This window comes from Antennarius striatus, chromosome 2 (genome assembly GCF_040054535.1).
Source record: "Antennarius striatus isolate MH-2024 chromosome 2, ASM4005453v1, whole genome shotgun sequence".
Lineage (NCBI taxonomy): Eukaryota > Metazoa > Chordata > Actinopteri > Lophiiformes > Antennariidae > Antennarius > Antennarius striatus.
This window is the reverse complement of record NC_090777.1, coordinates 16,561,890-16,576,316: the sequence shown is the minus strand read 5'-3', so window position 1 is coordinate 16,576,316 and position 14,427 is coordinate 16,561,890. Positions and strand designations below refer to the sequence as shown.

Sequence of the window (14,427 nt, the reverse complement as noted above, 5' to 3'; positions counted from 1 at the left end):
TATTCCTGGAAAAATTGTTATCAGTTTTGTAAAGATTCTAAAGTGTACCTACATAGCTATTAGTGTTCATCAGAGTCCATCAGTTTTTAATGTTGCGAAGTTGTTTTACTTAATCTTGTACATATTAAAATATTTGCCTCCCTTCAATGTGTCTCTTCATCAAACACAAAAATGATTTCAGTCCACCTGCTTTTATAATAAAATAACATTTCAGTAAATTGTCAAGACAACCCTATACTTGTACATTTTCAAGTATCAAGTATAATGTGCTCAGTAATCAGAATTAGAATCAGTTTTATTGGCCATCGTTTGTTGAAAAACAGACAAGGAATTTGTTTCCGGCAGGTGTAGTCTCAAACTGTACATTCATACCTTAATTAAACTATTCTAAATACTTCAAATACTATAAATAACTATACTAAATACAAATTTAAGCCCTTAAATAAAAAGAGCTTAAATCTGCATTACTGTACAAAAAATAGGCGCGCTGGTTTTCTGTCATAACACACAGCAGGCTTCAGTCTTGGATATGATTGGGTTCAATTTCGGGGCTCGATTATACAGCCTGGTGTAGAGTGGCATTATCTCGGAAGTACTGACGTGTTCACACCGAGATGCACTGTGGCTAGTTTAGCTAGCTAGGTAGAGCCGGGCAGTTACACAACGGCCGATTCAGGTAAGAAAAGGCTGCAATTGTTTGTTTTTACTGTAGCTTCAAAACACGAAGAAGAAGCATATAGAAATTCGAACTATTATGTAACATTTAAAGTAATTGTGTCATTCAGTAAATAAAGACGTGGTCACTAATATATAGTTTCATTTATAACCGGACTAGCAGGGGAGCCGCTAGCAATGTTGCACCGTATCTCCGGAAGTGAGCTGTCAGGGCTAGCCGCACATGTGACGGTACTTGTAGTTCATAGTTGCCCTGTTAAACGTATATTGCTGCGGAAAATTAAACATCACGAACTACATTTTGTCATAGTATACGTTAAAGGCGAACATCGCTGGAATTGTTGGGGAATGTAGTTTTCTTAAGTGAGTTAATGACCGCTGCGAGTTAACTAAAGCTCTTTTAAAACTACATAACCCAGACGGGAGACAATTTGGGCCAAAGGTTGGCTCGTTCGGCGCTCCTAAGGCTAACGTGAGTAATTTCCAAATAGCGTTAATATCATGTACGAAACTTAAGCTATTGTTTTTTTAACATTTGTTTTCATCGTTGCCATATTATAGTCTACTCTGAAAGCCTTTTTGATAAATACAACGCGAACACGGTCATTCTGACATCCGGCACCGTTAGCTACTTTTATAGCTAATGTTAGCCATACACAGAGACGTTTCTACAGTCGAACGTCGAACGTCACATTTTAAAAAAACATTACACTAAACTAGTTTATTCAGCAATTCGTTGTAATGTCGAGAACTTTGTCACCGTCTTTTTAAAAATGTCATCATAACCTACGATGCCATCTGTGAGCACCAACCAAAAACACTGGGGAAATTCTTGTTCCATTGGTCACACTGCCAGTAACTCGGGAAGGTTCTAGTGACACGTTGGATAGGGTTTGCTTTTCACTGATGAGTAAATTGTCACATGCATGTTAATTTTAACAGATCTGATGCTAAATTGTGGCCTTCCGGCCATTTCTCCCTCTTCGTATTGTAATCACATAATATCCTAATTACCACCGCAAGCAGCGGTTATATGTACCGTATAGATTAGTACAGTATTGTCAAACTGGTCGAGTTACTTTTTAAATACAAAATTGGCAGCGTATTTTTACACACTTTCCATAATTAATTAGTCTTCCTGGATTTGATGGTCAAGTCATTAAAACGCTGTCACTGTTTTTTGGTGCATTGAGAACATACCAACTACGTTGATTACTTTTAAAAGAAAATCAGTTTCAGTTTTAGTACTTTTTCCTTATTTATTAGAACCAAATCCAGTATGCCATATTTATATGACTACATCCAAATTTAAGGACCATTTGACTTTCTCTTGAAAATGCCTCCTGGCAGGGTAGATTAATTGAAATGCTGAAATCATACATGTACAGTATAATATTTGTGAAGACATTTTTGAAGGCTATCCCAAAGTAGTCAAATGAAATGACAGTGCTTTCACTGTTATTTAAGCAGAGCGTTATTTTCATGTTGTGCTTCAACATGAAATCTGGACAGAAAGCTTTCATCATCATTAATAAAATGTCAAGCAAGATTGTAAAAAGACATGGAATACCAGATTAAATGAATACTGATGTGTGTTTTGGAAGTGAGCTGGAAATATTTTAATGCATTTCTATAGATAGTGAAATTCATATTTATATATCCAAGAATGTGAGCCGTTTGAGTGCAACCCATAAAGTCTTTTCAGTCAGATACATCAAGCAACTTGTATTAAATCATTGTCTTTTTTCATTGGCAGAATGTCAGAAGGGGACAGTGTTGGGGAATCAATCCATGGGAAACCATCTGTAGTTGCTGCCTTTTTCACACGAATTGGACAGGTAACATGTCTGTCACATTCAAACATCAGTGTGTGGGAGTTATTTAGTGCCTAAACATTAAATTGTACATCTCTTGACCGTTATGTATCCAGTGTAATTACACTGATAACACAGTAAAATTTTCAACATTGTGATTTAACTTTGTGAGTGGCATCATAGACACAGACTCACATCACACCCAAAGATCTTGATCAGATTTAGGCATTATTTTATGTAATTTACTGAAAGAAAGAAAGAAATTTCCTGCTGTGAATGTCAGATTCTTTCTCCTGTATGGTAAGAAAGGCCCCCTCAGTAGCAATGTGCCTCAGCGTCTGTCTTCAGCAGTAGGAAGGTGTCCACTGATTTGTCCTATTATTATTATTATTATTATTATATATTTTTCCTATTATTATATTAGTATTTAAATTAGCTGGCTGAGTATGATATAGGACAGGGATTCCCAAAGTGTGGTGCGCGCACCCCCTGTGGTGCGCGAGCTGCTGCTAGGGGATGCGCGAGCTGCCGCTAGGGGATGCGCAAGTGTAATGGCAGCTGAGCACCTTGAAATACATAAATAATTAAATAATTTAAACACTTTTTAATGGAGGATTAACAGTTTAAACATTTAAATTCATTCACATAAATCATTTATAATTTTCAATTATAAACGTTTTGGGAACATTATAAATTAAAAAAAATACCCAAAATGCACTTGGCTTTCTCCTAGCTACATGTTAGCTTGTTGTGGTAGCAACAACAATAATATGCCGAAATGCATAACTGGTTGAAAACGGGCAGTCTTTCCGGTATTAAATCTGGGAGAAATGAAAGAGGACAGGATACATTGGCCACAGCTGAGAGCTGTGCCGTCTACCAAGCTGAAGAAATCGAGCAGGAAAAAGAGAGTGATAACGAGACAGGGGAAACTTAATATGAGGAGCACAGAACACAGAAAACTCACCCGGACACTTCATCGGGAGAAGGGGGTAAAGAACACAATGAGACTCGTACTCGAAAGAGAAAATATGATGTTGAACTTTGGCCTATGTTATTTTGGTTCTTTGTGGCGGAGTAGCATGTTTGTTACCATTTAATAACTGTTAGTTTGTTAAATAGGCCTATTTGTTACATAGTAATAACTGTTATTTATCACTCATCTGTAGTCGGCTTGCTCGGCGACCATTTTGACTTAAAATATTATTATTGTCATTTTTATATTGTTACTATTATTCTCCCCACCGTTTCTAAAGTGAGAGATCATTAGGCCCATTATTGCACAATCTATTCTGTGTTAAAAGGACCCTATATTATTAAACTTGATAACTATATGGCTATAAAGACTACGCCTTTTCTTTCTTTTTTTTTCCATGTTTCGGGCATTGGGGTGCGTCAGCTAAGTCGGGAGGTAGAAGTGGGTGCGCGGACTGAAAAGTTTGGGAACTGCTGATATAGGGTCATGGGTTTGAGAATACTTGAAGAACAGTATACATGAAGTTTAAGTAAAGGTTACGAAATCATTGAATGCCCAGTAAATGTCTCAAGTCACAGCCTAACCTAGCCTAGCTTATCCGATTGGGGCACCACAGACGACCCGCGGTTGTCATCTTATGGTGTGTCTTGGGCAATGAAATCTAGCAGCGCCCATCCCTCTCCAGGTTGCATCACCACAAAATTGTAGAGGAAGTGTTTTTTGAAACGTTTTCCTATTATTTTAGATTTACCAGTCATGGCTAGACAAGTCGACTCCATTCTATGCAGTGAGGTGGGCAGCCACTCTACTACTCACTGCTGTCTACATGATCAGAGTATACATACTACAGGTCAGTTTCACTCTTTTATTTCTATAAAGATTGATTGATTGAATAAAGTATCAAAGTTTTACAAAATGACAGTAAGGTGTTCATTCTGACTAAGCAATTAGTCATAGTTTGGCATTTTTCTGTGATTTTAATTGCTGTTTTATTTGTTATGTTAGTTTTCATTTTATTACCTGGCTCACATGTGTGTGTATGTACGGTAGTCCCTCATTTATTTTCACTCCAAGATGCACGGCTTCACTACATTGGTGATTTTTAGTAGGTAATCACATGATACCATACCGCATGCTATTGGCAGACAGCATCCGTGTGTGCGCTGCTTTCCGAGACTCGGGGACCGCAGCGCACTTCCGTGTATTAAAGAAACACTTTTTTTTTTAATGCAAAAGTGTTTTACACAGTCTATAAGACAGACATCAGGTGGTTTAATATCAGTATGGGTAGGGTTAATAAAAGTTTAAGTTAAACAAAAAAATAAATTTTCACTATATCGTGGATTTTTGTTTTCATGGGTGGTCCTGGAATGCATCAACCGAGAGTAACGAGAGATTGCTGTATTTGTATTGGAAAGCTGTGCATTTTCAGGTTTTAAATTCAGTGATGTTTTCTGCTGCTTTTCAGGGTTGGTATATAGTAACATATGCTTTGGGAATCTACCATCTCAACCTGTTCATTGCTTTTCTGTCACCAAAAGTGGATCCTTCGCTGCTTGATGAAGGTAAATTGACTCTGTTAAATGAGATCATGGATTTGAAGCATTGCTACATTGTTAACTCTACAGGAGGTTATATTCATTTGATTTTGCTGTCAGTATTTTTCAGGATTAAACTTCAAATTAAAGCTTTGACATACATAATGTGGAGGAACGTCAGTGTACAAGATATGTTCCCACAACCATGGAACAGATCACCTGCTACCATGTTGTATTAAAATCCTTTCAGTTACAAAATGCTGAGGAGTCTTGCCCCATTCATCACTGAGCTCGTCTCCATATCACACTACAAAAAACAGTTACTCTGACCCAAGACTCGTGTCATCGGTCCAGACCCTTTTTTATTGTTAATGTTGGCATTCTCTTCCCTTCACCATCTGTTTCTATCCTACAATGGAAAATTTCAAGAGTCTTTGTAAAACACAAACTATTATTGATCTGTCTCTTTTATAACCAGCACAGATGCTATTTGAAGTCTGCAGAGTTCTATGTTGTCATTGTGGCATCTATGTGACCATGCCCTGTGCCCCAATAGCATAGTCATGATTTGATTTAATTTTTTTTGGTCCATTTCTTCTGTTTACGTGTTTTTTTATTTGTTGTTGAAATTTTTAATCCTTGTGTTTTGTTAATAACTTTGAATTATCATCAGTGCTGTTTGTAAAGGTCAGTTCTGTATAATTAGAGTTGAGTCATTCTAAGAGATTTATAAGTAATTTTCGTGTGCGTGTTTGTGTGTGTTTTTGCTTCTTCTTTTTTCTTAAATAGTGCTGTTGATGGTTTGTTTCCTCTTGGTAGTTGCTCTTCCAAAAGATTACTCATCATGAAGTAATAATAACTTGTTAATCAACTGTAAACTTTTCCTGTAGATGAGGGTCCATCCCTTCCCACCAAGCAAAATGAGGAGTTCCGCCCTTTCATCAGGAGGTTGCCTGAATTTAAATTCTGGTGAGGATGACCTTTGCTCCCTAACCGTACCCATATGTCACTGGGTGATTCTGAAATACAGTTTTAGTCATGCAGAGGTAATTAAAAAGGTAAAAATGTAGAAACCAAATGTTTAACCATAAGCACTAGGCTAAATTTATCTGTGCCCTCATGTGAAATTATCAATCAATCAAGTTTTATTTATAAGGTGCTTAATCATGAAAACGGACATTTCAAAGCGCTTTAACAGACAGAAAAACCCAACTGAACCCCCCAAAGCAAGCATACGCGACAGCAGCGGGGAAAACTGCCTTGTTGAGGAAGAGACTCCAGGCAGGACCCAGACTCTTTTGGGTGGCCATCCGCCTTGACCGGTTGGGTGGAAAAGAAATACAATGAAGATAAAGACAGGGTAAGAGAAAGAGAGAGTGGCAGATCGGCCAAATGGAGTCAGTGCCTTATTGCCTTACTATGGTTATAGTAAGGCAATTTGATGCAGGTGCTGAAGTGGGGATGGGAAAGTCAAGCTGCGTTCACCGACTCCTGGGTTGTCGTCTTCAATATATCAATCAAGTTTTATTTATTTAGCGCTTAATCATGGCAGCAGATGATTCAAAGCGCTTTAACAGACAGAGAAACCCAACTGAACCCTCCAGAGCAAGCATAAGCGACAGTGGCGGGGAAAAACTCCCTCGATGAGGAAGAAACTCCGGGCAGGACCCAGACTCTTTTGTGCGGCCATCCGCCTCGACCGGTTGGGTGGAAAAGAAATCAAAGGAAGATAAGAACAGCATCAGAGAGAGAGAGACAGACAGAGAGTGGCAGATAGGCCAGATAGAGACAGTGTCAATATGGTTAAGGTTGCTAAAGTCAAGGCACAATTACAGCTGCGTGGATGACTGTATGGCGGCACGGAGGAAGAAAGGAAGCAGGACCCCAGCCGATGGATAGTTGAGGGGTGGTACTGGTAGGCTTGGAGGAGAAGGTCCACAGCACATGGAGAGATGAGGGGTGATACTGGTGGGCTCGGAGGTGCAGGTCCACAGAGGAAGGTCCACAGCGGATGGGCGCATGAGGGGTGGTACAGTAAGATGACACGAAGGAAGAGAGGCAGCAGGACCCCAGTCGATGGTTAGGTGAGGGGTGCTACTGGTGGATGGGAGGTGCAGGTCCACAGCAGATGGTCCACAGCGGATGGGTGGATGAGGGGTGGAACAGTATGGTGGCGTGGAGGAAAAAGGAAGCCGGACCCCAGCCGATGATTAGGTTAGGGGTGGTACTGGTGGGATGGGAAGAGCAGGTCCATAGCAGATGGGTGGATGAGGGGTGAACCTGAGAAAAACCTGTGAGGACATAGAGCACAGAGACTCCAGGGAAGAAGTTTAGTTAGTAGGATGTGATGGGAGACTTGGAGAGTGATATAAGAGAGGAGGAGGAGTAACAGAGATGGTTGGAGAGAAGGGGGAGGAGAGAGGAACTCAGTGAGTCTGGATGTTGAGTCTCCAGCAGTGTAGGTCTATATGAAAATAAATGTAGTAACCTAAGTTGCCATTAATTGTAAAATTTATGAAAAAGAAAAGTTTTAAGTCTAGTCTTAAATAGTGAGCGGGCGTCTGCCCCCCGAACCGAGGTAGGGAGGTGGTTCCACAATAGAGGGGCTTGATAGCAAAAGGCTCTAGCTCCCGTCCTACTTTTGTAAATTCTAGCAACCACCAGTAGGCCAGTATGTTGAGAGCGTAATGCTCTAGATGGATTATAAGGAACTAAAAGTTCCTTCAGATAGGTCGGTGCCTGGCCACGAAGGGCTTTGTAAGTGAGGAGGAGTATTTTAAAATCTATCCTAGCTTTCACAGGAAGCCAGTGCAGAGAAGCCAGCACAGGAGAAATATGGTCTCTGGCACTGGTCCTGGTCAGAACACCGGCGGCAGCGTTCTGAATTAGTTGGAAGAGTCTCCAGCAACTTTTTGGGGCAGCCTGAAAAAAGTGCGTTACAGTAATCTAGTCTGGAAGTGATGTGATTATTTGTGAGTTCAACGACAGACCCATACAAAGATGACACCTAGATTCCTTGCAGTGGTTTTGGCCTCAAAAGCGATGCATCCAAGGCAATTATGTCACAGGGCACTACATCCGTAACGGTTTTGGGCCAAGCACAATGTTTTGGTTTTTTTAAATTTTAATTTTATATACTGATTATAATCCCCGCAGGGAAATTAGTAGCACACTCTAGTTAGTTCAAATCAAATCATGCATATACAGTATATGTGTGTACAGGCCCTGAACACAAACACACACATGGGGCCTGTACGCATGCAGAGGAGGCAGAGTGGCGGGGAGCTCCTTTATTGGTGCGCCCCAAATGAGCAACTTGTAAGGGGGATGGTGCCTTGCTCAAGGGCGACTCGGCAGTGCTCCCGAGGTGAGCTGACACCTCTCACTGTCAGCTCACCTCCGGGTGTTCTTTTTGGGTGGGAGCGGTAATCGAACCGCCGATCTTTGAACCATTGGACGACCAGCTCTACCACGCGCTCTACCACTGAGCCACTGCCGCCCCAATGACTTCAATTTACCAGAATTTAGATGCAAAAAGTTATTGGTCATTTTTATTGGGGATTTTTATTAAGTTTGGATGTCCAGTTGCTTTCGTCTGGACTTGAAATGAATTCATTCTACATGAATTAACTTTAAACGGTCGGGGGACAGACACAGTATAGTGTGTATAGTAGGTGACAGTTCTAGGAGCGCAGAGACCTGTGTAAGACTGCGACTCTGCATCCCGGTTTTAACTCTTGGTCAGGGTTTTGGGTTGGAATTAAACATCGTCAGATTTTTGGACAGGAGAGCAGCGCCGTTCCAAGTGGGATGTATGCCATCTCACCCAATAAGACCGGGTTTTCTCCAAAAAGTTTGCCAATTATTAAGTAAGTATATGTCATTAGCAGGACACCACCTAGACGGCCAGTGGTTAAGTGAAGACATGCGGCTATACATGTCAGATTAGAAATGGGACCAGAGAACACGACGTAGTCCGACATGGGTTTTAGCGTAGCTGCACACTGACGCTATGTTGATTTTAGTGACCTCCAATAGGCATAACCGGGTGTCATTACCACCGACATGAATTACAATCTTACTATATTTATGGTTATTTTTAGCCAGGATTTGTATGCAGTATATGATTCAGTGTCACCCTCTCTGGCTCCCAGAATAGATTTCACTATGGTCGCTCGTGTCATTATCATAACATTCCGCATCACAGACCTGCCAATGACCAGAGTATCTTTCTTAGCGGGTATGTCTGGCAAAAACTGTTTGAGATACGGAGTGGTTGCGGTGGTTGGTGGTGAACCTGAGGCTTTCGCCTCCCGCTATGCTTCCTACGAACAGTCACCCACTGCTCCTGTTTCCTGACTGCTTGGGAGCTGCTGGAGGATGGCTAACCTGAACTGGGGAGTGGCTAACCTGAGCTGGTGGGTCCGCTCTGGCTAAAGATACCTGGCTAGGTGGTACAGCTATATTTTCGGTCATGGAGTGGACCAGAGTTTCCAATTGCCTAAGCCTTGGTTAGAGGGTGGAGAGTGGAAGGGAGGAACCGTAGCCATGATTAGCAGCTAAGCTAGCTCTAAGCTACAGCAGATTACCCTAATAATTAACAACTCGTAAGAGGTTAGCCAAAATACGTGATGGCTTTCGCTATCAAGTTTATCAAGTTCTAAAATGACATGAGATATTTAACTGATTATGCGAAAACAGCAAACCAAGAGGCCACAGTCAAACAAACACAACAGGAAATGACGGAAACGCTTACCGCAACAGGAAGAGGGCGTGGACCTCTTCTTGTTATGTCCTCATCTCAGATTCATCAGTCTATTTTGCATTAACTTCACTTAAAAGGACATAAGATGTGAAAAATTTTCCTTAGATCTTTAAGTATGAATGAAAGATTGTAACTGACTTATTCTAAATGACGATTTTGTTGAGTTAATGAGTTTTTACTGTGACTTTATGCCATTTTGTAGTCTGGATATATTTCACGTGAGTTCAAGTTAAAAAAGCTTTATTTTATGCTGCCCTCTCACCTGCCTTATCAGAGTTTGTGTTCCTTTTCTTGGCAGGCATTCAGCAACCAAAGGCATCGTCATCGCCATGATTTGCACATTTTTTGATGCCTTCAATGTGCCAGTGTTCTGGCCTATACTTGTAATGTACTTCATCATGCTCTTCTGCATCACCATGAAGAGGCAGATCAAGGTAATTAAAAAAGAGTGTACATTGCCAACACCAGTCTACTACAGTCAATTAAACTACAGGCAAACCTTGGTTTCAGACCACAATTCATTCCGGAAGGCTGTTCGAATACCGATTTGTTTGAATTCCAAATACATTTTTCCCATTACAAATAATGTAAATGGTCTTAATCCATTCCAAGACGTAGAAAACTATCTTTTTTCAACAAAATGTTATTTCATAATGTCATTTATATATCAAATTGTATAGTAATAAAACATATCAAAGAAATGTAAAAGAAAGAAGCAAACACGAGAAAGAAAGAAAAAAAATCGTAAGGTTACAACGTAATCAGGTTACGAGTTACCTAAGGTACGAGTTACCTAAGGTACGAGTTACCGTCGTCTTTTGGACAAAAGTTTACGGAACCGTAACTTGTACCATAGGCAGTGTAACGCAAATTAAGTGAAAAAATTATTCAGTGCAGTAAACTAAAATAAAAAGCACATTGCTGTCACTTTTTCTCTCTACTCGCGCTTGGCGGAGAGAAATAATAATAATAATGGATTAGATTTATATAGCGTTTTGCTGGACACTCAAAGACGCTTTACATTGGATCCATTATTCATTCACTCCTCATTCATACTTTGTGATGGTAGACTATGTGTGTAGCCACAGCTGCCCTGGAGCAGACTGACGGAGGCGTGGCTGCCAATCTGCACCTACGGCCCCTCTGACCACCGGCGGAACAATCACACACATTCACACACCAGCGAGTGCCCCACTGGAGGCAAGGAGGGTAAAGTGTGGACACAACGACAAGTGACTTGGCGGGAGCGGGAATCGAACTGCCGATCTTAAATCATTGGACGACCTGCGATACATTGGATGAGCCACGGTCGCCCCAAAAAAGCGTTCGTTTCGCGTTCAGCTTCCAAAATTTGTTCGACTTCTGAAGACAAAAAGATTCCGAATTTTTTGGTCAAATTCCGATATGTTCGATGTCTAAAGCATTCAAAAACCAAGGTTTGCTTGTATTAAGAATTCTACAAAGTTTACTTAACATATCCATAGAGGATCTACTGTATGTTTAGAAGGGCTGTATTGTATGGCATATGTATTTATTGTGTGGACTTTTTATATGCAGTATGTTTGTACAAGTAACATTTCTTAGTGTTTTCTTTATATTATCTGCCTAGTAAAATCAGAAGTTTTCTGTGCTACACCTTCAAATAGGGAACTTTGTCCAGTGTTTGACCAAACTTTTGAGATATGTTACTAATTACTCTTATTTTTCTTCCTCATTGTGTGTAGCACATGATCAAGTACAGATACCTACCCTTCACACATGGGAAGAGGACATACAAAGGCAAGGAAGACACAGGGAATGCTTTTGCAAGTTAAAAACTCCGACTTACTCTTCCCCTCCCTGTAATTTGAAATGTATCTGACACTCTGCCATCAGATAATGGGGAGTGATCAAGGTTGGAGGTTTATTTTCTTTGTAAGCGGGACAGTAACATGAGAAACCCAAGTTTTGATCCATGGTTCATTGCTGTAGTATGAAGAGCACTACAGATCAGATCAGTTGGGAATATTGCCTTTGTCTATTAGGGGATTTTTTTTTTTGTTTGTTTGAATTTTTTTTGTTTTTTTTGTTATTTTTTTAGGACCATGAACCTAATGCTAGGATTGGTCTAGATTTTTTTCAATAGTTAGTGAGACTCAGTGCTATCTTGCCTTTTTAAACCAGATGAGGTAAGTACACTTCATCAGAAGAAACAAATGCAGTGAAATTTGGGCGCCTTTTTTCTTTTTCAATGATAATGGTTCCAGTACATTTCCCTCTCTCAAGTAAACTAAATCTGCCAATGTTTGGTTGATTATTTTGGGAAAAGTTAATACATTTAAAGTCAGCAATGTCAGTTGGGTAATAACATGAGTGTAAGATGAAATCTGAAAGAAAATATTTGAACCATATCATCTTGTGATTAAAGTGTGCGTCTGCTCTGGCTAAGCCACTCAGCCAGTTGTCCTCCATGCAAAATGGAAGCACATCAGCCCCATTTCACTTCAGTGTGCTTTCGTGACACACAATAAAAACAATGTATATCATCTCTTCAAATGGTCAAACTGATAAAAATCATTGACTGATGTTTATCTTGTTTTGACAGCAGCTTCTCTGTTTATTACCCAATTCTCTTGCTCATAGACAGCAGAGTGAGATCGTTGCGGTTGATTTATCAGTGGCTTCATTTGAATCTTCGGCCACCCACCATTTAATTGAATATATAGTTTAGAATGACGATCACTAACCCAACCATTCATCTGTAGCCTGTAGTCTAACAAAGATTTTCTTCTGTTTTTTAGTATATTTGAGATCAGATGCAACTCGACCAGATTAAACCAGATTTGTTACTTACTGGACAGTAAGCTTGCTACTTACTTTCCTTCTGATATTGACACGATTGTTTGGATAATCAGCAATTTAATAATCAAATTACAGTGCCCTCTTACGTGTATAAAATCATCTCATAGCAAAGTTTAATCTGAGACCCAAACAGTGATACCTTTACTGAAAAAACCTTTCTCTTTGAAATGTTTAGCCATCTGTGTTTCAAAGCATGTGGTCCATCAAGTTCGTGTTGACTTGCTGTTGTACTCATTTCTTATTAATTTGTTATGATAAACAGTCATTCCAAACAAACACCTGTTCTCTTTCTTTTACAGAGGAAACATGAGAAAAACAAAGTGAAAGCTTTTATTATAACAAATGGATGAAGTGGGTGGTGATCAGTTTGTCTTTACTATAAACCTATTAATTTGCTTTCTCCATTTGTATCTGATTGCTGAGGATCATCTTTAGTGAACTCTGAGCAGCACTGTAGTAAGGGATCAAAACTGTTTCCTGTAAAAAGTTTGTTTAAAAGGATTGTCTTGAAGATTTCTGTGTAAATATATTTTAAAATATGATTTGTTTTTTTTTTAGATTTGTTTTTCTTCCAAACACAGTAATGTTTCAAAGTATTTAAATCAAAGCATTTGAAATTATTAATAGCTGAACTGGTTAATTGGGTTCTTGAATTATTGTTTCTCATGGATTGCATGTCATTGTTTTCTTGTGCTACAGATATAAGCAAAAACATGATTTTAATAACTGTAATTTTTCACTCCAAATGCTATTAAAGAGGCTGTGTCCCTTCAAACAACTCATGAGGTGTCTGCTTCTTACTTTCTATATACAGTATATACTTTCTTCTGTACATGAGTGATGGCTTCCATTGACAAACCACATTTTGTATCCCCACCTAGATATTTGAATAAACTCACTTCAAAAAGTCTTAAGCTGTCACCAACTCCACCCACTACCTGTTAATCAAGCGCCCAACCAATCACGGCACATCTGCCAGAAGGAATCACGTGGACAATATGCATTAGGCATCTGCTATGTTACGAGAAGAAATAACTTCACATGGACTTCCCAGTTACCATAATTTTAGAGTGTCATAACTGTTCCAACCATTTTCATGTTTTTGAGTAGAGTCCAAACAGCAGGAAAGAGACAGAAAATGGCAACAAATTCTTAGTGAAACTAGCTGGCTAGCACAAACTGTCCAACTATGGTTTCTGTTTGGAATGGGACAATCGATGTAGTATCCAAAATGCTCCTCGGGTACCTGACAAAACGGTCTTTAAGTAACTACATACAGTTCCTGTTCATGTAGTCAGTTAACAGAACTATCACTTCTCTAAAATTTCTTTTCCACTTGCTCTTTTGATCGTTTTCCTTTAACGTTAGCTCCTTTCCCAATCTCACGATTAGTTAGCTTTCTTTCTCCAGTTATCCCGCTAACATTTATCTAGTATGGCTTTGCAATGCCCGCCCAGCGCAATCCATGATTTGCCAACACAAAGTTGTTATGGCACCGCATTGATTTTTGACTACGTTTGGTTTATAATACCAATACATTTGTTTTTATATGTGTGGTATGAAGTCTGATATTGTTTTATCATGGAATTTTCAACGGGTTCCCGCTAGAATACAGTACATCACAACAGCATTGCTCCTGGTAAAGGTCTGGGAGCTAAGTGATCTGTCTGCAGTAACGAGCTGGCAATCATTGAAAATGCTTTAGGAAACATAAAATACAACAAAGGAGACCTCAACCTGTTGATCTGCTGAAATCTTACATCAAGCAAGAATAGGAAAACATTCCACTTCCAAAGTAACACCACTGCTGTCCTTAAA

General features: G+C 39.6%; 1 protein-coding gene across 3 annotated transcripts; it reads left to right on the top strand.

The window, feature by feature from the left end:
* Positions 1–580: 580 nt before the first annotated feature.
* Positions 581–13,527, top strand: rer1 (retention in endoplasmic reticulum sorting receptor 1). 3 transcript variants are annotated; one of them, XM_068305531.1, is made up of 8 exons: positions 581–676; positions 2,432–2,513; positions 4,211–4,315; positions 4,934–5,030; positions 5,894–5,972; positions 10,067–10,202; positions 11,493–11,547; positions 12,909–13,527. In XM_068305531.1, the coding sequence occupies exons 2-8, from the start codon at positions 2,433–2,435 to the stop codon at positions 12,917–12,919; spliced, it is 564 nt and encodes a 187-aa protein (XP_068161632.1). In that variant the 5' UTR covers positions 581–676; position 2,432; the 3' UTR covers positions 12,920–13,527. The 3 variants fall into 3 exon arrangements, with proteins under 3 accessions (XP_068161632.1, XP_068161614.1, XP_068161623.1); XM_068305513.1 differs by having other exon boundaries at positions 11,493–13,527; XM_068305522.1 differs by lacking the exon at positions 581–676 and adding an exon at positions 1,105–1,147 and having other exon boundaries at positions 11,493–13,527.
* Positions 13,528–14,427: the final 900 nt, after the last annotated feature.

What these genes read in the sequence shown, in the direction of transcription:
- rer1 (XM_068305513.1), top strand. Translation starts at nt 2,433, where the DNA reads ATGTCAGAAGGGGACAGTGTTGGGGAATCAATCCATGGGAAACCATCT. An exon ending in TCAGAGTATACATACTACAG is followed by an intron (nt 4,316 to 4,933) that starts GTCAGTTTCACT and finishes GCTGCTTTTCAG; the next exon opens with GGTTGGTATATAGTAACATA. An exon ending in CCATGAAGAGGCAGATCAAG is followed by an intron (nt 10,203 to 11,492) that starts GTAATTAAAAAA and finishes CATTGTGTGTAG; the next exon opens with CACATGATCAAGTACAGATA.